At 46.6% G+C, this 23,885-nt stretch overlaps 1 protein-coding gene across 1 annotated transcript in view; it reads left to right on the top strand.

Moving 5' to 3' along the window:
• Window positions 1-23,885, top strand: part of SYNGAP1 (synaptic Ras GTPase activating protein 1) — a 245,394-nt gene that overhangs the window by 181,310 nt on the left and 40,199 nt on the right. Inside the window, exons 8-14 of the mRNA XM_066581328.1 lie at window positions 1,254-1,808; window positions 17,821-17,965; window positions 18,083-18,227; window positions 19,558-19,797; window positions 20,121-20,322; window positions 22,057-22,238; window positions 22,439-23,017. Coding sequence (XP_066437425.1) covers window positions 1,254-1,808; window positions 17,821-17,965; window positions 18,083-18,227; window positions 19,558-19,797; window positions 20,121-20,322; window positions 22,057-22,238; window positions 22,439-23,017 — 2,048 coding nt within the window. The remainder of the gene's footprint in view (window positions 1-1,253; window positions 1,809-17,820; window positions 17,966-18,082; window positions 18,228-19,557; window positions 19,798-20,120; window positions 20,323-22,056; window positions 22,239-22,438; window positions 23,018-23,885) is intronic.

Below are 23,885 nucleotides of genomic sequence, written 5' to 3' on the forward strand. Positions count from 1 at the left end.
GCTTGGGGTGCAAGAGGTTGCAGGTTCAAATCCTGACAGGTATATTAAATATTGTGTCAGCCCCTCATCAAGTACTCTTATAGAACATGTTGGGTTTTACCTATAAGCTTCAACAAGACATCCAAAAGACATCTCTAGACCTGGCTCTTATGATGGTGTACTGCTTGTGTATGATGTTTGTTATGGGCATGCACTTATATATGCACGGATCCACATGCAAATGTAGTCTTTTTAAATAGAAAAATTTGAATGCAGACTTCCCAACACAGATTTGGGGCAGAATACGCAACAAGAAGTGACATGTCAAGGAACAAAGATTGTGTTCTGCATAGACTGCTGTGCATATTACAATTAAAGGTAATGAAATCCGAGTGTGGCTTACACGTCAAATCCATGGCAAACATCAGTCGTGTGGACAAACAATTATAGTCATTAAATCTCTTGCTAAAGAGGTTCGGACTTTGGACAATGAACTTCTACATTTACGGTAAAAAAAAACCCACAGTGTTAACGCAGCATTAAAAAAACACAAGTGTGTGGGAGCCCTAAGTGTTGAGTTTCCCTGCAGCACCTCCTCAGGGAGAATGAAGCATCACACAGTCCTCTGTCATATCAATGGGTTATGTGGGTAATGCAGGACTGGACAGGTGCTCCAGAGAGAGATGCTTTTGTAACCCCTCTCTACTCTGGCCAAGAGATGAGAATCCTGAACAGAGTGTGACCCCCTTCTATTAAAGGGGTTGTCTAGTTGAAAACTATTGATGACCTATCCTACAGACAGGCCATCAATAGTAGATTGGATGGGTTCTGCAGCCCTGAATCCCTGCCAATCAGAACTTCACTGAGCTGGTGTTTTCATGCACTGAGCTGATTTCTGCAGAAAGCAAACAGCTCTGTTCTTACTGCAATGGCCAGTTTTAGTATTGCAGGCCAAGTTCCTATTCACTTCAATAGGAACTTTGCGTAAAATACCAAGCCAGACCACTGCAGTGGGAATGTACCTTGTCAGCTTCTTGCACATATGAGCTCCATGCATTAGTGTACTAGCCTGGTGAGCAGCTGATCTGCTAGCATCCCAAGCGGCAAACCCCTGCTGATCTACTGTGCATGGACTATCCGAAGAATAGGTCATCTATAGTTTCAGACTAGACAACCGTGTAACTCAGAATTCGCTAATAGGGTTTATGGAAATCTTCTAACATCTAAAACTGTCCAATGTTTCTGTCACTCAGTTTTCTGTTGTGTCCTTGTAGGATAACAGTCGAAGAGTGGATAATGTCCTGAAGCTATGGATCATAGAAGCTCGTGACCTTCCCCCTAAGAAGCGCTATTACTGCGAGCTCTGCCTAGATGACATTTTGTACGCCCGTACTACCAGCAAGGCCCGGGGTGAGACCGTTTTCTGGGGGGAGCATTTTGAGTTTAACAACCTGCCAGCTGTCCGGAACCTACGCCTCCACCTGTACAAGGACACAGATAAAAAGAGGCGCAAGGAAAAGAGTAACTATGTGGGCATGGTGAACGTGCCCATTGCCAGCATCAGTGGGCGCCATTTTGTGGAGCAGTGGTACCCAGTCTCCCAGCCCACGTCCTACAAGGGGAAAAGCAACTGTCCCTCCATCCGCCTAAAGTCCCGATACCAAACAATGAGCATCCTTCCCATGGAGCTGTATAAGGAGTTTGCAGAATATGTGACCAACAACTACCGAATGTTGTGCGCTGTGCTGGAGCCGGTGCTGAGCGTGAAGAGCAAAGAGGAGGTGGCCTGTGCACTGGTACATATATTACAAAGCACCGGGAAGGCTAAGGTAGGAAGAGTTACACTTATACTTACATTAAAGTTTCCAGAGAACCAATTACTGAGGGTCATAGTGAAGATAGATGAGAGGAAGGGGCTGATAAAAGTGCAAAGGAAAATCTGAGGCAGGTTACAGGGTATTATTAAGATAAAGCCCTACCCCACATGGCAACTTCCTCAAGGCGTACAAAGAGAGGGGGGCCCGTAGCAAAGATCAAACTGGGGCCCCCATTATTATGCTTGGCTTTTCCATCCAGGTGTTTTGACCAGCATAAAAGGGGTTTTCTGGGTTTTTACTATTGATGATCTATCTTCTGGGTAGGTCATAAATAGTTGATCGGCGAAGATCCACCACTCAGCAACCCCAATGATCAGCTGATTACCCAGTTCACTATTAGTGCGGTGCCAGATGTTGACATTGTGGTCAAAGCAGGAAGTCTAATAGGCAGCTCCACTCCCATTGAAATCATTAGGAGCTAAGCCACTGATTACATTTCCATCTCTGACCTCAGTGCGGAGCTGAAAGTTTAATAGGCAGCTTTGCTCCCATTAATTTCAATGGGTACAAAGCCACCTACTAAACTTTTTCTCTGACCCTGATGACAACGGACAGACCCACTGCACTGACAGCAGGTCGGATAATCCACTGATCGCTGGAGATCCTAATCAGTGGATCCCAGGCCAATCAACTACTGTGGACCTATCCTCACGATAGGACATCAATAGCTAAAGCCCGGTATTTTCCTGATGGATTGTCATTTCCTGATTGTTAACCTGTTTTTGGGTCAGTTGTTGTGTATTGTTCCAACAGCTGATCCAGTTGAGTGGGTCAGCTGACCTCATTGATTAGCCAGCCTCATTTAGGAAGGAGTTCCTCATTGGTAGCCTTGCTTTACGTGTACCTGGCCTCTGCAGTCTGGTTGCTGGTGATAGCAGTAACAATGTACATTATATCTACACTATATACAACACATATCTTGTATTTCTTGGTTAAATTCTAGTACCTTGTTCTAGTCTAGTTTGTCCTCGTCAGTGTGTTTTTTTCCTATGGTTTATATATAATCCAGTTTTGTTTCCTAGCTTCTTGTTTCACTTGGATATACTCTGTTTCTGTTTGCCTTGGTTCATTACTCAGCTTGCCTGTTTGGCTTTATGTCTGTGTACTAGAGCTCTCTTGTTCTCATTGACAGTATTTCAGACAGGGCTACTTAGGGACAGTGGTATGTGATGTTAGGGTCAGTGTCATGGAGAGTTTATGGAAAGACTTAGAGAGCTCTGGCATTATGGATAGTATTTCTCTCCTTATTATTTCTGTTCCATACCATCTGCTTCAATCTCCACCATCAGTTTCAATATCATCATTTTCATCATCTGGTTACCATCACCTTCTGTATTAGTGTTTTAACTGTCTTGATACTTGTTTTTAGCTATTCTTCTTGCGATGTCTGGTTTTTACACTCTTCAGTTCTTTTAGTTCTGGTGATATTTTGAGTATTGGTTAATGTCCCAGAAAGGCAACTGTGACAGGTGAAGTCATGTTCTGCCGTTGAGTATCTAGCTGAAGAACCTGGTTTTAGACTCCCCCCTCCCAACCCTTTTCATGATCCTTGGCCAATTCCCCACCTACTTGTTTCCGTACAATATGAGATTCCTTGCAGCACAGTAGTAAAGAGGACCAGCAAGGTCTTCTCAAAGGGCACATAGTCATCGCAGGGTAAATATAGGTAGTGTCGAAGCCACCAGAGTGGGAGTGGCTCGTTGCAGCGGTTCTCCATTGTGACCAAGAGAGGTAGGACGACTACCGAACATTCACATCACATTTACGTTCCTGTAAAGTAATAGGATCACTCGCTGTTCTATGGTTCTGCCTCAATAACACAAGTGGTGCCGCTGACCTCCAGGGGGTTGGCTTCCTTCATGAGGTGTAATAGGTGAAGATACACTTTATATAACATGGGGCTCCCCTGGAGATCATTATTGTCCCAGTCCCATACATTGTAGCGTCCTGATGGCCGCTGTCTTACAAGTAGCTTTCATAGTCATTAGTGGAAGGTGACACCGACACCACGCAGTCACTGGGCAAGAACGTTCTTTAGGCTGATTACTGGGCTGTGTGAAGTTGCCATCCATAGGCCAACGAATGAACAAAGGCTGGTTTGTTGGATCATCACATCCTTTATGCCATATATAACATTATTGTGGTCGGTGGCTTATCTCATCGTATGAACGGAGGACATGCTGTCACCAACAATGAAGCTTTGTGGGGACAAACCACTTATGAGCAATCGTTCATTTCCAATGGAGTCCGAATTGATCCATGATAAGGCCCAGTAGACAAGTGCTAATTTCATTGATTGGTGCTCATTATGGCCAACAAATCTATACATGTGAAAAGACCATTAAGGTACCTTCACATGGAATGACGGTTGGGCTCCACAAATAGGTGATAGTCTTCCAGAGAATGGAGATCTCTTCCAGCCGCCCGCCTGCATTCGCTGGACATAGGTGACTGCCTGTTTATACGGGTCGCTAGTTGCTTGGTTGTTAAAAACCAAGCAACTCCGCAAAGTGAGCAATTTCTCACTCAATGCCCTGTTGGAAGCCACGTGTACACGACACAACTATCACCCAGATTTGCTGTTTCGAGCAATCAGTTGTGCACTATTGGCCCTGTGTAAAGGTACCTTTAGGCTGGTGACAGGTGAGTGTACTAGAAGTACGGACAGGTGCCTGGCCTGAACACGGAGGTCTAGCCTGAGCTACAGCATCATAGATTCCTATGATGCTCAGGAGACCCGCAGTTGGGCCGGACCACGTATCTACATATTAAGGGGGCATATATGTGGCCAGAATACTTCTGTCTGTCACCGGCCTTAGAAAACACAGATTCCATTTGTAACGGACCATTGCTTGCAGTGAATCTATTCTGCACTATGAATAGAGAATGATGGACAGACAGTTCCTCTGGAGCGAGACTTGAATGCATGGACAAGCGGTCCAGGAGGTGACTGACGTGCACTTCAGCTCTACGCTAGCTTTCTTAGAGAATATCAGTTTGTCAGTCAGAGAGTTCACTAAATGTATTGCTTTTATGGAGCTGGAATGTGGAAGGGAAAGCTAGAAATCTGAGAACCTGAAAACAGCTGGCAACCATGGTGGAGGAAGCGTCAAGGGGTGCGCCAACAGACATTGTTTTTTAGTTTTCATTGTCAGGACCTATATTTTAAAACATCCTGAAGTTTTCACACCAACTGCTAAACATAATAATAGTCTGATGCCACAGCTCACCTCGTCCCCTCCTTGCACACCGAACACTAAACCTAACACTTCTTTTTTTGTAGAGAAAACTTCAAAGTAGTCATGTCACTGACATCACCTATATGTAGATAACGGGATTCACCATTCTCAATACGTGGCGTCACAGCTCACCTCCTTCCCTCCCGGCACAGGTCATGCCCCCAACGCTCTTCCATAAAAGTCAATGGATCCTCTCCTGTCCATTGCATCTATGGCCCATGAAGCTGCTGTCAAGCATATCTCTAAATGCTGCTAACTGCATCTCAGGCAAGATGGCTACCCCCCATAGTCATGTACAGACAAGATGGCCACCCCATAGTCATGTACAGACAAGATGGCCACCCCCATAGTCATGTACAGACAAGATGGCCACCCCCATAGTCATGTACAGACAAGATGTCCGCCCCCATAGTCCTGTACAGACAAGATGGCCGCCCCCATAGTCCTGTACAGACAAGATGGCCGCCCCCATAGTCCTGTACAGACAAGATGGCCGCCCCCATAGTCCTGTACAGACAAGATGGCCGCCCCCATAGTCCTGTACAGACAAGATGGCCGCCCCCATAGTCCTGTACAGACAAGATGGCCGCCCCCATAGTCATGTACAGACAAGATGGCCGCCCCATAGTCATGTACAGACAAGATGGCCGCCCCATAGTCATGTACAGACAAGATGGCCACCCCCATAGTCATGTACAGACAAGATGGCCGCCCCTATAGTCATGTACAGACAAGATGGCTTCCCCCATAGTCATGTACAGACAAGATGGCCACCCCCATAGTCATGTACAGACAAGATGGCCGCCCCCATAGTCATATACAGACAAGATGGCCACCCCCATAGTCATGTACAGCCAAGATGGCCACCCCACAGTCATGTACAGACAAGATGGCCGTCCGATAGTCATGTACAGACAAGATGGCTGCCCGATAGTCATGTACAGACAAGATGGCCGCCCCATAGTCATGTACAGGCAAGATGGCTGCCTTCCATAGTCCTGCACAGACAAATTGCCACCCCCATAGTATTGTACCTCTCATGTCCCCATGTAAACTGAGATATGGTGCTGTTAAAGGAAGTGACGAGGAGCCGGAAACTCGTCCGTGTGAATGCAGCATTACGCCTGCTGTGATTGACCAGTGCTGCCCCCTTGAGGCGGGCCAGGCGGTCAGGGCAACATTGATGTAGGCCAATACTCAGTGTGCATCAGGCAGTCGGAGAAGTCATTCAGCCATCTTTGTCTCTGCAGGCCGGAGGTCGCTTTAAGTCTGACTGGAGGTAGATCTGTTACATGTCTTGAGTTGTGGACACTGTATAGCCCACTATGCTACACCCATTCACTTCTATGGAGTTATTGATACTGTGGAGCTGTTGTGGTCCGGCTGTGATAGCGGTGGGACCTTCTGCATCACTGACCCGTCAGCAGCCCCCTCACTATTATATCTAACCTCTTCTCCTTCTGGTATCTTTTGCTACTCTATTAAACATTTCTCCATTACTGAAAAACCATCTCTTGACTCGTCCCACGCTGCCTGCTAGCGACCCGTCTCTAATTTGCCTTTCATTGCCAGTCCCCTGGGATGCCGGGTCTACTCTCTCCTGACCACCTCTGTATTAACTCTCTTTTCAACACCCTTATTATAATCTAATAGATTTTAGTTATCTGGTTTTTAACTATTCTACAGAAACTGCCTTTAATAAAATGTCAAACGATCTCCTGGTGGCTTCTGGGTCTCTGCGGCGCTGTAGACCCCCAGCTCCCCTCATTGTGCTCCGCTGTATTGGCCTTCAGGACTCTCCCGGGTTTTCTGACTTCTCCTTCAGGGCCTCATCTGCCGGCTCTGTTTCTCCTCTTCCCCTTGCTGTTGGGGATCCTCAGGGTTCAGTTCTTAGTCCTCTCCTGCTCACCATCTATATGAACCCATTTGGACAAACTATCAGTAGATTTGGCTTTTAGTATTATCTGTGTGCTGATGACACCTAATCCTGAGACCTCACACCCTGACTACTATGAACCCCCATGATTGTCTGCCCGCTGATGCATCATGTCCTCTAAACTTCTCAGTTTTTTTGCCATCTACTAAATGACCTAATTGTGATGTGGTGCCACCATAACTCCTCGGAGGCACGCTCGCTGTCTTGCAGCCATACTTTAATTTGATCTTTCCTTCACCCAGTAGTAGTCTCTTGCTCATTCATGTCACCTGCACCTCAAAAACTCTTCCAAAACTGCCCCTTTCTTACTGTGGAGACGACAAAAACTGTTATTTTCTTCCCTTAATCCATTCTCAACTTGACTGCTGCAACTCACAACTAGTCTGTCTTATCACTACATCTCCCCTCTCCAATTTATCTTGCAGCAGTCCGGCTCATCTTCCTGTCCCCCTATTCCCTCATAGATTGTAAAGTCTTGAGAGCAAGACCCTTATTATTGGTCTAATACTGTATATATATATATATATATAATGTCTCACTTTGTATATACACGTTCCCTCTGCTGCAGAGTGTGTTCTCACTATACACATGATTGTTATACCCCTGTGGGTTTGCCAGACACGTATGAGGCGAGGATATCCCTTTAACCCCTTGAGTGGCGGGTTTCCTACCACCCTGTCGTGCCCACCAGGGCAGGTTTTTTAAAATGGTCTAATCATTGAATTTCAACTAATTTTGCAGTTGCGTCTCAAGAGCCATAACTTTTTCATTTTTCCATTGACATGGCCATATAAGGGCTTGTTTTTTGCAGGACAAGTTGTGATTTTTTAAACGGGGGAGGAAAGAACGAAATAGGGAAAAAAGAAAAAAAGGGGCCATGTCATTAAGGGGTTAAATAATGCATTAACTTCCTTCTCTGGGTCATTACGACGCATGGATACCACATGTGTGATTGTATTTTTGATTTTTTTTTACAAAGTAAAGGGAGACAAGTGTTTTTTATAATTTTTTTTATAATTTTTAAACTTTTTTTTTTTTGTCCCTTTAGGGGACTTCCACAGGGACCCATCAGGACCCCCAGTTCACATTCCGGGGGTCCGATGGTGACATCCCTTTACATGCTGCAGTGACAGCCCTTTACATGCTGCAGTCACATAGACTTAAAGGGTTAACACAGCAGAGATCGGAGGTTTTCTCTGATCTCTGCTGTAAGAGCAGGTACCTAGCTGTCCTCTCACAGCCAAGCACCAAGGTCTCCCTGCCACAGAGACCATCGGCTTGCTTCTGACAAGCCGATGGTCTCTATGGCAACCTGTAAACAAAGCAGGAGATTGCTGACATATCGGGAATATCTTCTGCTGGTTTTTCAAAGCCCTTGCTTTGTTCTCTGTGGGTCTGTGCAGGCAGAGCACACTGTCACAGCTTGTGGCATTGTGCTCTGCAGCTCCCATAGTGATACATAGCCCGGAAATCTTCCGGGCTATGTTGCTATGAGCAGTGGAGCTCGTCCCGGAAATTTTCCGGGCGTGCCACTCAAGGGGTTAAGGCTGGGGTCTCACGGGACCGAAATCGTGCGGAAATTTCGCAGAATGACCACACAGAAATACTGTGAAATTTCCGCAGGAGAAATGCAGCTTCAAAACCCGCGACCTTTCGCCATGGATTTTGGAGCGGCTTCGCCGCCTGCATTCCACTGCGGCCATCTCTAACCCATAGAGGACAGAGCGGCCGCCGCAGAAACAGGGAAAGGATTGACATGCTGCATCTTTGAATTCCACGCAGCGCGGCTTGGCTGCAACGGATCAGCCGCAGCGTGTGGACAAGATATTTTCAAATCTCATCCACTTTGCTGGCTAATCCCGGGATAGAAAGTCTGCATGGCATCTCCGCCCCGTGTGAGCCGGCCTGAATGTTTCTACATGCTTATGTAGCATTTTAATCACTGTTTGTGTCTTTGGGTAAACTCCTTGTATCAATCATTTGTGTGGGCTCTACTGATTAGTATCAGGCCTGTATCTGGCGCCGGGCTGTAAAGTATCTCTGCGTCTTTCAAGAAGATACTTAGAGATAAGAGAAGCCATTAATCTGCCGGCACATTAAAGTGTAACGGAATTATTAAGCACTTTTTGGAAAGGCAGAGGCCACATTTTTAGCTGATACAAAAATAACGTTTTCCAAGTATTGACTGCAGTATTGCGCACACATATTGACCCCCTCCAGCTTCGTGTCCTTCTGGGAGACGGCGGGGATGTTGCTTTCTGTGGTTTATCTCAACATGCTGAACTTTTTCTGATGTGAAGATTTCCACTTGATTTTAGGACTTTGTGATAATTTTGAAAGCTTTTTTAGAGTCTACTAGTAACATGAAAGACTTGTTTGGACGATGAAATAAAGTTTGGTGGTGCAGAGAGTTCACATACAAGGACATACGCCAAATATAGTTAAAGGGGGTTTTCGAAGAACCCCTGACATTGGTAGCTGAGAACACGGCTCTTTTTTTTCCTCCAATTTTCGTTTTTTCCTCTCAGCTTTTAAAAAAAAATCACAACTCTTTTATTTATTCATCGACGTTGCTGTATGAGGGCTTGTTGTTTTTTGCGGGACGAGTTGTATTTTTCAATGGGACTATTTAATCTACCATTAAAAATTCTAAGCAAAGTGAAATGGAAGAAAAGCAAAATTCCGCCATCTCTTGGTGCGTCTTGTTTCTACGGAGCACAAACTGCAACAAAAATGACCTGATAACTTTATTCTATGGGTCAGTCCGATTACTACGATTCCAAATTTATATAGTTTTTTTTTCTTGCTGTACTACTTTACATTTTTTTTTCAAAGATATGTAATTTTTTTAAATTATTTTTTGCCGCCATCTTCGGACAGCCATAACGTTTTTATTTTTTTGTTGACATAGTTGTGCAAGGGCTTGTTTTTTGTGGGACGTCCTGTAGCTTCCAATGGTACCATTCTGGAGTACACACAACATTTTAATCACTTTCTATTACATTTTTTTCTTGGATACGGGATGACCAATAAAGCACAATTCTGGCGCCCTTTTTTTTTTCTGACATTGTGTGAGGTAAATAACACATTCTTTTGCTAGATCGGACTTTTATGAACGCAGAGATACCATATATGTGTTTTTGTTTTATTACTTAGATTCTTTTATAATAAATCTAGAAAAAGGGTTTTTTTATTACCTTTTATTTTTTTTAAGAATTAGTAAAACTCCTTTTAAACTTATTTTTACTTTGCTTATTAGTCCCCAGAGGGGACAAAAACTTGCGATGCTTTGATCGCTCTTGCAGTATGATGTAGCATTACATTATACCGCGGTCTGACAGGCATTCTGTTATGACAGCCCTGGGGCCTTTCAGAAGCTCCCCCCGGCTACCATGACACCCACAATTTCATTGCGGGTGGGGGCGTACAGGACCCGGGAAGATCGGTTGGGGGATTTAAATGTTGCTGTTAGAAATAACAGTGACATTTAAAGGGTTAACAACTCCGATGAGCGTCATGGCTTATTGGAGCTGTTGCGGGCGGATGCTGATTGTAAGAAACAGCCGTCACCTGCATTGTATGGAGCGGGATCGCCGTGCAATCTCCCTCTATACATCCCGAAGCAGGGCTAGGCAATGACGTGAGTATCCACGGCCTATCCATAATGTCAATTGCTGATGGACCGCGGGTCGGGCGGCTTCCATTGACTTAAATTAAAGCCATCCGTGAGAAATTCGCACAAAAATAGAGCATGCTTTGATTTTTTTTTCTGTTCACGGAAATCGCAATCATCTGAGCGGATATGCGAATGTTCTATTCTTTTAATGTGTGCGGGATAATGCGACTCATCCGCGCTGGTAATGATCACGGATTCCACAATAGAAATCCAGTCCTGTGAGACCAACCTAAGTAAACTCTGCGCCACTCTGCCAGCGACAAATGTATCGACAGGCGTAAGCCTCAATACATCTCTTTCATCTGGCGGCAGCTCCGTGCGCCAGATGGAGGGTTTTTATCATCTAGGGGCTGGAGTATGTTTTCTATTATCTCTACCAGCTTCTAGCATAGGTTATAGTAAATGTGATTGGCCACGTCCATAACGCCAGAGATGTGAGTTAAGGGCCAGAAAAGTTTACATTTTGGCGCGTGGACCAAACTTGTGACTTTTGGACACCAGTATTCTGGTGCAAGGGAATTGTTAAATGTGCCCCACTGTTTTTGCACTTTGTTGGTGTAAGCTGGGTGGCAAGTAGTCATGTCCGCGGGATGTCCCAGTCCTTCATCAGAAAATCACCTATTTATAGAAATCAAGTTTTTCTATTAAACGGATTGTGCCAAGTCCTAAAGTTATTCAGTATCCCCAGGACAGGAGATACCTTTATGATTGGTGAGTGTCCAACCGCTGGGACCCCACTGATCTCAAGAATGGGAGTCTCAAGGGTCCCTGCTACGTTCAAGACAATTACAGTGCCAGAGATTGCCAGGCGCTTGTACTTAGTCATTTCCGGCGCTCCCATTGAAATGAATGCCCGCTCACCTCTTCATTCATGCGGGGACCTTTTGGTCCTCCATTTTCAAGATTGGTGGGGGTCCTAGCAGGACTCCCACCAATCATAAAGTTATTTTCTCTGCTGTGGATAGGAAATAACTTTATATCTTGGCACAACCTTCTAAAATCTCTTTCCTGTTTTGTTCTTTGGGGGACACAGCTTAACCATGGGTATACAGCAACTGCCGATTGGAGATGGGCGCTAAGTAGAATACGAGTTGGCTCCTCCCACTTGCCTTATACCCCTGCAGGCATTCAGCTAATCCGTTTTGTACGCAATAAGCAGGAGCTCCCCGGCAGGGCCTGATACCATATGGTAGCGCACAAACCACTTTAGGAAGGCGCCTGTGCGTTAACAAAGAGAAACCCAGGGGAAAGAACCGAAAGAAAAAGGACCTTTTTCGGGTGGGCGCAGTGTCCCCCAATGAACGAAACTAGAAAGAGATTTTACGGTGAGTACAAAAAAAACAAGGTTTCTCGTTCGTGTCACTGGGGGACACAGCTTGACCCTGGGACGTCCCAGAGGAGTCTCCCAGGATGGAAAACCTGCTCAAGACCTTTGAGAACGGTTCCTTGCCATTTGCAAAATCGTTCAGCCAAGGACGGCGTCAGCAGCTGCAAACGTTTGCACCTGGTAAAATCTTGAAAAGCTGTGAAGAGACGACCATGTCGCAGCCTTACAAGCCATGGCAGCAGAGGCCCCATTCCGCATTGCCCTCAAGGCTCGCAGTGCCCATGATGCGAGAAGGCAGAATCTCACTCTTGGCCTGATATGCCTCAACCACCGCAGAGCGTATCCAACACGATATATGTCCCCTTGGATGTGGCAAGGTCCCCCCTTGGGTTGTCCGATATCACAAAAAGAGACCCAGAGCGCCTCAGGGTAGCCATCTTAGACAGGTAAATCCACAGCAACCGCACTAAATCTAACTTATGCAGGGCCTGTTCTTCTGGAAGAACTGCATCGGGGAAAAAAACCGTAGAACAATACCCTGATTGTGGTGGAAGTCTGAGACCACCTTCGGCAAGAAAGAAGTGTTTGGGCGCAACACCACCTAGTCCTGGTGCAGCCTTTTTACCAACTCCTCCAGGAAGAGAAACATTGCATTGAATTGAATCGGGAGGCACAGAATTCTGCCTGGCGCATCCCATTATTTTTTAATAACCTCCTCAAACTCTGCATGAGGAGGGAAAGTCTTAGGCGGACGCAGAGGGTGTCTGAAAGAAAACCCAGCCCCTGTGACAGGTGGAGCCTCGTCGGACACCAGCAGCACCTCTGTGATGACCAAAAGTGAGCCGTCCACCCTGTTAGAGAGCCCAGAAACCTGTTCTACATCGATGTCCGAGTCAGAGGAGGGAGCACTTGAAAACCGAGCTTCTGCCCAACTACTACCGTGTTTCCCCGAAAATAAGACTCTGTCCTGCAGTGTCATCGGCGTTCACACAGAACTCTCCTTCTAGTGACGAGGCTGTGAATACCCCGCCTCCAGCAAGCGAGTACTGTGATTGGCTCACGAGCGCCGTGGCTCGGCCAATCGGAGCCAGCGCCCAATGAGCCAATCACAGCCATTCAGTGATTTTATTCATTGAATGGCTGTGAATGATCGAGCGCGGGCACTGATTGGCTGGCGCTCGATTCAATCACAGCACTCACTTGCTGGAAGTGGGGTATTCAAAGCGTCGTCACCAGAAGGAGAGTTCTGTGTCAGTGCAGAGGACATGGCAGCCTGCCACAGCCCTGGGCACCAGTGCGAGAGACACGGACGCCGCAGACTAGGTGAGTATTGATGGTTTTTTTAAAAAAAAATTTTTTCAATTTGATAGGGCTTATTTTCGGGACGCAGTTTCAGCAAAAGTGCTCCACTTGGTGTCAGACATTTTTTGGCGCTGCCAATAGCCAAGTGCAGGGAGAACAACAGTGGAGATATAGCCAAGTCACTGTCGCCCGTACAGCCTGTGTTTTGCCAAGCAGGACCGTAAAAGAGCAGAGTACAACAGACGTTAAAATTGGTCTGTCCAGAACAGATGACCCAAAGAAGGCCTGTGTAGCTGCAGGGTCGTTTAAAAACACGCTCTCTGCTTGCAGATAGGATGAGAGGGAGGGCGTCACTACTCACTACCCGGAACACCCAGCCGGGAATGAGCTGTTTGGATGCTACCCATGACATCAGGCCATCAGCAAGACTCCTTCCGAGGTTCCAGAAGGACCCTATAGCTGGTGGGTCATGTGCTGGAACCCAGCTGTGTCACCTTGCCTTCAAAGGCAGGGCAGGCAACGGGCAGGAATCGGCTGCCCGTTCACTCTTCTTGTGTGGTGGTAGTGCGGAGAGTAATACTACTCAGTCGACCTCTTCTGAGTGGCCCAGGAGGCCCACCACCCATTTGTCCGTCACCTACAGGCACTAAGCAAAAAACTGATTAGCTGAGTACCTGCAGGGGGTATATAGCAAGTGGGAGGAGCCAACTCATTTTCTACTTAGTGTTCATCTCCAATCGGCAGTTGCTGTATACCCGTACTTAAGCTGTGTCCACCAATGACACGAACGAGAAATATATTTTTCAGAATTTTGGATATTTTTAATGACAAGATCTACATTTAAAAAATAAACTTTGAATCCTGCAGTTCTCACACTGACCACTAGGACTAATAGTCAGACACTTCCTGTTCTGTAGAGAAAACTACTCAGCCTTCATCACATTATCATCACAGACAGGATTACAGTGTATATATAGATTACACCTATATACAGATAATGCAGGCTCCACCATTTACAATAGGTGATGTCACAGCACACCTCCTCCCTGTATAATGACCTCTGCACTGAGGATGCCCACAACACTTTCCCATAGAAGTCAATAGGGGGTGTCACAGCTCACCTCCTCCATTCTTTGCACAGATCATGCCCACAACTCTATCCTATAGAAGGCTATGTTATTTCACAGCTCACCTCTTCCCTCTCTCTGCACAGAACATGCCCACAACACTCTTATATAAAAGTCAATGGGTCCCCCCCTGTCCATTGTTTTCTGTGGATCGTGAAGCTGCTGTTTAGCATATTTTCAAATGTTGTTAACTGCAGCTTTAGGTAAGATGACCACCCCCATAGTCCTGTACAGATAAGATGGCCGCCCCCCATGCGTATAACTAAATTCCACCCCACCTTCACACCATTCGCAACCTGATTGGTTGTTTGGATTAACTCATTCACGGTAATTGGTTATTTGGGTTGACTGATTCACGGTGACTGATTATTTGGGTTGGCTGATGCACAGTGATTGGTTATTTGGGTTGGCTGATGCACAGTGATTGGTTATTTGGGTTGGCTGATGCACAGTGATTGGTTATTTGGTTTGGTTGATTCACGGTGATTGGTTGTTTAGGTTGACTCGAGTAGAGGTGGTGTGGAATAGGGATATATGCGCCCCCCCATAGGCCTGTACAGACAAGATGCTGCCCTGCTATAGTCCTGTACACACAAGATGGCCACCCTCCATAATCCTGTATAGACAAGATAGCTGCCCTCCATAGTTCTGTATAGACAAGATAGCTGCCCTCCATAGTTCTGTATAGACAAGATGGCTGCCCCCATAGCTCTGTATAGACAAGATGGCCGCTTCCATAGGCCTGTACAGAAAAGATGGCCACCCTCCATGGTCCTGTACAGACAAGATGGCCACCCTCCATGGTCCTGTACAGACAAGATGGCCACCCTCCATGGTCCTGTACAGACAAGATGGCCGCCCTCCATTGTCCTGTACAGACAAGATTGCCGCCCTCCATTGTCCTGTACAGACAAGTTGGCTGCCCCCATAGTCCTGTACAGACAAGTTGGCTGCCCCCATAGTCCTGTACAGACAAGATGGCCACCCCTATAGTCCTGTACAGACAGGTTGGCCACCCCTATAGTCCTGTACAGACAAGATGGCTGTCTTCCATAGTCCTGTAGAGACCAGATGGCTTCCCCCATAGCCCTGTATAGTCAAGACGGCTGCCCCCATAGCCCTGTATAGCCAAGATGGCTGCTCCCATAGTCCTATATAGACAAGATGTGTGCCCTCATAGTCCTGTACAGACAAGATGGCTGCCTCCATAGTCCTGTAGAGACCAGATGGCCGCCCCCCCATAGTCCTGTACAGACAAGATGGCAGCCCTCCATAGTCCTGTACAGACAAGATGGCCGCCCCCATAGTCCTGTACAGACAAGATGGCCACCCCTATAGTCCTGTACAGACAAGATGGCCGCCCGTCATAGTCCTGTACAGACAAGATGGCCACCCGTCATAGTCCTGTACAGACAAGATGGCTGCCCTCCATAGTCCTCTACAGACAGATATATTAAAAAATCTGCAATCAGAAAATAAGCACAGATTAGAATTATGAAAAGTGTCATTTATCTGGTTTTAATTAGTAAGAAAACATGAATGATCCCTTCCCTATAAATGGCGCTGTCTTCCGTCCCTGTGGCTGCTGTTATTATTGGGGTGGTCTGAGAATCTGCTGCCCTCATCCTCAGGCCGGACATGTCAGCCGTGACCCTAGGGCGTATACAAGAGATTTGCTGCTCATCCTCCTTCTGCTGAAGAGGTGGAGAGCTGTTGGGGTCCACAAAAGAGACCCTCAATGTCCTCATCTACTGGGCTGCAGAAAAATGTCCAAAATATGAAATATTTGCATACTGATCATCCGGATGAGTTTATGTATTCTTCTATCAACCCCATGGATCTGTTACTGACAGGCGGGGGTATGAGGACGCTCACCATTGTAGACTCTCCTTTAATCAAGTCATCCAAGTTGGTCATCAGGATTTTTAGCACAGTTACCCGCTGCACAGAATCCTAAATGCCTTCATAGAAGGTCGGACATTTGTGACTTGGCTTGTGTTCCTGTCCTAGTCACAAGTTGTCGCTGCCAACCTTCTATGTCGACCTCACCAATGTGGACTGAAGGGGGGATCTTCACCTCTTTGGTCCTTAAGTCCAGCAGTGGCAAATGTGTTGCGCCTCAGGTTATCTCCCCAGGGCATGTTTATTGGGGAGTTGGGTAACATAACTGTCGGCCAAGTGGTCATTAGGCGGACAGTTATCTGATCTGTGGCAAGAATTGTAAATTATGGCTGCTTACCCTTTTGTAGATTTATAACCCAATCCATCACTTAGTCACATAGGTCATATATACCACATCACACCAAATATATTTAGATCTACACCAGTCTCATAGAAGAGGCAATCACATACGCTGAATAGCCACTTTATTAGCCTCCCGGACCTCTTAGGATTAGGACACATTCTCCCCGTGACCCCAAAGTGCAGCATAAAATCACGTGACAAGTTTTCTGTGGATCAGTTTCAGTGATTAGATGGGAAAATCCAGCGATGGGAGTGATTTGAAACGAGGCCGGCTCATCGGTGCTAGACTAGCCGGGCCAGAATGTCCTTGCCAATCTCATGGGGTTTTCTCATATAACACTGTGGAGTGTATACTAAGAATTGTAATTGCAGAGAAACATCCAACGAAAGAGGATCCTGTGGACGGAAGTAACTCATCTGCGAAAGGGGTCAGAGGAGGATGTCCGGAAAAGTTCAGTCCAGCAGATGCTGCACAGTCAAGCAAACTACAGCTGAGCAAAAAGCTGGTGCTCCATCCAATGTGTCTGGATGCACGGATGGGCTATTACAGCAGACAACCAGTACCAGCGCCATTGCTGAGACTCCAGGGGGTCAAAGAGAGCAAACTGAGCAGTGACCTCTCCTGGTCAGATGGATCTAGATTTCTGCTGCCCCGTTCTGATGGGAGGTCAGAATTTAGCGCAAGCAGCATGAATCGCTGACCCCTTCCTGTCAGCTGGTCAGAACATGTCAGCACCGCCATCTAATCTGCAGCAACTACAAGAAGCTTCCTGTCCGCAGGGGTCGATATTCGTGCAGAACCATTTCATCACCGAGTGGGATCTACACCACAACCTAAAGGCCAGAGGAGTCCAACACTACTAGATAGGGGGTAAAAGTGACTATTCAGCGTATAAGGATTGTTGGTACTAAAAAGTGTCTGCATTTAGTGTTGGCGTGAGACGGAGCGCACCGGACGGGTAGTAGTTCTCCACCGCTAGTTCAGGTCTCTCACAGGAAGGCGCTATATTATAGTTTACCAAATGATACTTGATCTTCGTGCTTTTTTAAATCTATTCTCATGACTATGTGACATACCACTAACCAGACATGCTCCGTGCATTTTGTCCTCAGGACTTTCTCTCGGATATGGCTATGACAGAGGTCGATCGCTTCCTTGATAGAGAGCACCTTATTCTCCGTGAGAACACACTTGCAACTAAAGCCATAGAGGAGTATCTGAAACTGATAGGACAGAGATACCTCAAGGAAGCCATTGGTAAGTGCGCTCTTCTGTCCTGTCTTACTATGCGTGCAATACCCTTCAATATGGTGGAGATGAGCAGCAGGTATTGCTTTGCTTCCACCTGCTCTCAATATGTTTCTCCTTTTGCAGGTGAGTTTATTCGGGCTCTGTATGAATCAGAGGAGGACTGCGAGGTTGACCCCATGCGTTGTCCGCCTTCTGCCCTGCCCGATCACCAGGCCAATCTCAGGATGTGCTGCGAACTTGCGCTTTGCAAAGTCTTCAATTCCCATTGGTCAGTGTCTGGTCATGTGATGTCATTTCCAGGAAAAGAATAAGACATTATATGTTAGTCATTATCCATTACATTTGACTTTTCCCCTGTCCCTTTTTGTGATGTTACGATAGCCTTTCCTCTCTGTATTTCCCATCCTTATTGTATTCTTATGATGCTCACTTTCACAACTATTTTCCTCCTCTTTGTTGGACTTTCTGTCTTCCTGCTTCCTTTTATTTTACATTTAAAGTGTACCTGGCACTTATAGTGGAGGCGGCCATGTTGGTTCCACAATCTGTCAGTTCACTAGACTACAGGGCAGAAGGACTCAACTAGTTTTAGAAGAGATCTACTTATCTGGGTCTGTGGTCAAGTGGTGGTCCAAAGTGAACACCAACAGTAAAGATTTTGTCTTGTTAACGTATCACATACTTTGCAGGACTAATTGCAGTGCCCATCAAGTTATTATTATTTTTTAGTGGAAAAGCCAGATCGGACCCCTAAATTTATCCAGATCCCTAAACTTATTCATACCCCAGATCGGACCTTTAAACTCATTCAGATCCCAGACTCCTAAACTTATTCAGACCCTTAAACTCATTCAGACCCCAGATTGGACCCCTAAACTCGTTCAGATTCCATTATTAAGACCCCAGACCTTTAAACTTTTTCATACTTGTTCAGTCCCCTGATTAAAACCCTAAATTCAAATAGACTCCTCATACCATTGGCCCCTAACGAAGACTTTAAACACCTAAACTTATTCAGAACCTAGATCAGACCTCGTAACATACTCAGGCCCTGGATCACACCCTCTAAACTCATTCCGACCCCAGATCAGACCTCTAACGTATTCTGAACCCAGATTAGACCCTAATCTAATTTAGACCCCAGACTAGATCCCTCATAATTAAATCAGATCCCAAACAGCACCTAAAATAAATCAAACCCTAAATCCGACCACTAAAATTAGACACCAGACCAGAAAAAAACAAACCTGTCCTTATCGCTCGTGGGTTCTCTTCCCTTCTAGGTACTCTAGCCAACAACGTGCTGATACTGGCCATCATAAGGATTTAACATGCCAGCCACTGGCTCTAGTTACCCTCATAGATGTATTGGAGGAGACATTGCCCTCCTCTGGTGTATCTGTGACAGACGTTCTGCAGGGTCCCGACAGCTGCGTCCCCAGTCCGAATTTGGACTGTGCCAGTTGAGTAGCCCTGCCATAGGATATTGGATCAGCCTTCACTGTCTTTAGAGGTACACTTTAAGTATTTACTATGTGATGGTTTCTAACTCTCTTCTTTCCTATTTCTACTTGCTTCCTTCTTTATACCACTTTCAGTGTGTTTCCCCGGGAGTTGAAAGAGGTCTTTGCTTCATGGAGGATGCGCTGTGTAGAGCGCGGCCGTGAAGACATAGCAGATCGACTCATCAGTGCCTCTCTCTTTCTCCGCTTCCTGTGTCCGGCCATCATGTCCCCCAGCCTCTTCGGCCTGATGCAGGAATATCCTGATGAGCAAACATCTAGGACCCTCACACTCATCGCTAAGGTCATCCAGAACCTGGCCAACTTCAACTTCAAGTGAGAGTAGGGGCAGGGGTGGGGAGTGGCACAGGGAGAGAGAGGGCTCCGTAGATTGTCCCGTTCATTGGGGTGACGTAGCCATAACCTGACCAAGAATATTACAGGCCATGATGGACAATAATATAGGTCTTGGATACTTGGGGAACCTTCCTGCATCAATTCCATTATTTAGCCATACCATGCTACATAATACCAGAGTTCACAGCACACTGACTGAATGGTGGGTGGTTGCTTTGGGGTATGGAGACTGGTCTATTAGGTCGACAGGCAGGAACTAGTTTTGTGTATCTAGATCAATACTGAGATGCTGCTCTCATCAGATTCAGCAGTAAGGAAGAGCACATGTCCTTCATGAATGAGTTCCTGGAGACGGAGTTGGCCAATATGCAGAATTTCCTGTATGAGATCTCCAACTTGGATGCGCTGACCAATAGCAGCAACTTCGAGGGCTACATCGACCTGGGGCGGGAGCTGAGTACTTTGCATGCTTTGCTATGGGAAGTGATTCCCCAGCTCAGCAAAGTAAGTATAAGGATATTTATGGCAGAGGATTTCAGGCCTGTATTTGTACTTTTGTTGCATGGCTTCTGTTGTAAGGTGTGTGCTATGTAATATACTGTACTATAGTATATGCTCTGTAATATGCTGGACATCCACTTGAGCATACACTGACATGCCAAAAGTGCAGGGTAGCGGTACGGAAATGTGTTATGAAGTGATGTTACCTTGCGTGGCAGCTTGGGAACGCTCACACCTGTATAAGTTATCAGAGTTCAAACAAGGCATAATAGTGGGTGCCAGACGAAAGGGACATTTAGTCACAACGGAAGTTGTGCAGGAATTTATCATTTCCCATCCACAGTATCACATGTGTACTGGAAATACGTCATAGAAGGCTTTACCACCCACAATAGACAGTGCAGGTCAGTGCAGGAGCCCCTCACACATATCCCACAGGTCAGTGCAGGAGCCCCTCACACACATCCCACAGGTCAGTGCAGAAGTCCCTCACACATATCCCACAGGTCAGTGCAGGAGCCCCTCACACATATCCCACAGGTCAGTGCACGAGCCCTTTACACATATCCCACGGGTCAGTGCACGAGCCCTTTACACATATGCCAGAGGTTAGTACAGGAGCCCCTCCCACATGTCCCACAGTTCAATATAAGAGCCCCTCACACATATCCCACAGGTCAGTGCAGGAGCCCCTCACACATATCCTGCAGGTCAGTGCAGGAGCCCCTCACACATATCCCACAGATCAGTGCAGGAGACCCCACATGTATATCTCGCAGGTCAGTGCATGGGGCCCCACATTTATATCCTTTAGGTCCATGTAAGAGCCTTTCACAGATATCTAGCAGAAGCCCCTCACACATATCCCACAGGGCAGTGCAGGAGCCCCTCACACATATCCCACAGGTCACTGTAAGAGCCCCCCACACATATCCCACAGGGCAGTGCAGGAGCCCCTCACACATAGGCCACAGGGCAGTGCAGGAGCTCCTCACACATATCCCACAGGGGATATATGTTGGTGATCTGCAGTGTTATTTGCTGGAGGGGATCGGGCCGGGAGAGGGAGGACCGTGCAGCTGCGGTATGTATATATAGGTTCATGTGTGGCGCAAACCCCATGAAGTCATGGATTCCAGTTGTCAACAAGGCACTGTGCCGGCGCGGTGTGTTCTCGTGGCATGGGATGGGTCCACTGGTCTACCTAAACATGTCATTGACCACTACGTTTCACTGCCTGGTGACCATTTCCAGCGCTTCATGGACCCCCACAATGATGGGATATTCCAGCAGGATAATGCACCGTGCCATCAGTCCAAGTTGCACCGTGCCATCAGTTCAAGTTGGCTGGAACTGGTTCAAGAAGCATTCTGGAGAGTCCCTATGAGTGGGGGGGGATCTGCCCATTTTCCTGACTATAGCCCAGTCGAGCATTTATGGGATGTGATGGAGAGGTCCATTTACAACCAAGATCCTGCACCTACAAGTACAGAGTTGTGGGGGCATCCAGACATCTTCCATCCATTTGTAGAATAGATGCCATGTTGAGTTGCTATACATTATCGGACTAGAGAGAGTCCTATATGATTTTAGTTCCTGTCCCGTGACTTTTGGCATGTCAGTGTATGCATATAATATGCTGGACCTCCACATTCATTCTGACAGTACTATATAGTAGAGTTGTTATCTAGTAGCACTATTTCACTAATATGTTTTACTCTATTGCAACTATTGGAGCAGGATGCTCTTATAAAATTGGGACCCCTCCCTCGCCTTCTCAACGACATCAGCCTAGCGCTCAGGAACCCCCACATCCAGCGGCAGCCAAGTCATCAGGAAAGGTTGCCACCTCCAAAACCCGTCGTCCTGAGGGGGCCATCAGCGGAGCTCCAGAGCTACCTGGTGCGAGACCTCAACAGGTATGTACCATTGTCTATAGATTCACCTGCACATGAAGAACACAGCCGGAGATGCAGGACAGCACCTCATGAGGCACAGAACCAGGTTTACAAATGTAGTTGGGCTCTCCACTCATCATTGCATATTAGGAATCAGTTTGTCCACAGCCTGTTATGTTGCTTTACTAGTTTTCCTCATTTTTGCTTTTCTCTCCCCTCAGCTCCATTGACATGACCCGCCTACCTTCACCGACCAAGGACAAGTCCTCCAAGGATATGTTCTTTGTGTCGCGTCGCCCGCTCACCCGTTCTTCACCTGCCTATTGCACCAGCAGCTCAGACATCACTGAGCCAGACCAGAAGATGCTGAGCGTGAACAAAAGTGTTTCCATGTTAGACTTGCAGGATAGCCGCATGAACAGTGTGTCCAACCTGCAAGCTGTTGGGGACCTGCTCAACTCCAGCCAGGCCTCCATATCCGCGGGACTTCGCCCAGGGGGCCGGCTCTCCCAGGGCAGTGGGTCTAGCATTGCGGCTGGTCTGCGGCTCAGTCAGATGGGAGTTACCACCGATGGGCTTTCAGCTCAGCAGCTGCGCATTCCCTTGTCCTTCCAGAACCCGCTCTTCCACATGGCCCCTGATGGCCCCGCTGCACCACCTTCTCACCCGGCTCCTCATCGGCCCGACCCCGGAGCTGACGCCTTTGCACCATTCCATGGCTACAGCAAGAGTGAGGACTTAAGTTCCGGAAAGCACCTGCTGCACAGTCACAGCTACAGCGACGAGTTCACCCGGCAGGGGTCAGAGTTCAGGTACCAGCCCCACTAGGGGGCGCAAGATTGGGGCCCAGGTGGGAAGAGTAGAGAGATGGTATTAGCACACATCACCTTATATACATATAGAATCATATATGTATATATCGCTATATATTTATATATAGTTATTTCATATTTGTACCATATGTCCTTGTCTAATGCCTAGAACGTAGGACTCCTTAGACGAAGGTGTTATTCTTGTATGAAGACATCATCTTCTTTGCTCTGGTTCAGCCTTTTTGTAAGCAGCCTCATTGCACAGCTGATTCCCTCTTGTAAGTGCTAAAATAAAGCGGTGGGTGGTAAGTTGCTGGGGAGTCACAATGCAGGTCAATGTAACGCAGCCATTGCTTGCATTGAGTGGAGAGCCCTCAACCGAACCTACAGCTGCGTCTTAAATGAAACACATTATAGGGCTGAATAAAGTAAATTAGCAAATTTCCCTTGCAACTCAGCTCATTGGTCAGAGATTAGCTAGGGCAGTCAATATAGATACGTAGATTTGTGTATGTGTGTGCAGAAACAAGCGGTCTTTGATTTACAAGAAGAAGTGAGGAGACAAGAAGAATCTGTGGGCTAAAAAAACTATCAAGTTTAAAGGAACATTGTCATCGCTTGCTATTGTATAAATTTAATAGATTAGTTAAAAAAAATATTGTTAATTTTTATATTGACCACTAGATGTCACCAGAACACACATACCAAACAGCTCATTTTACAACTACTGCAAAGAGTTATTACTTGTGGCATAAGAAGTCACTAGACTGCCAGGATATGGATCCCGGCTTTGTTAAGGGTTTTTTAATTTGTTTATGGAAATCCAACAAAACGGTTAGGGAGACTTCAGGCAATG

This window comes from Eleutherodactylus coqui, chromosome 10 (assembly GCF_035609145.1).
Source record: "Eleutherodactylus coqui strain aEleCoq1 chromosome 10, aEleCoq1.hap1, whole genome shotgun sequence".
NCBI lineage: Eukaryota > Metazoa > Chordata > Amphibia > Anura > Eleutherodactylidae > Eleutherodactylus > Eleutherodactylus coqui.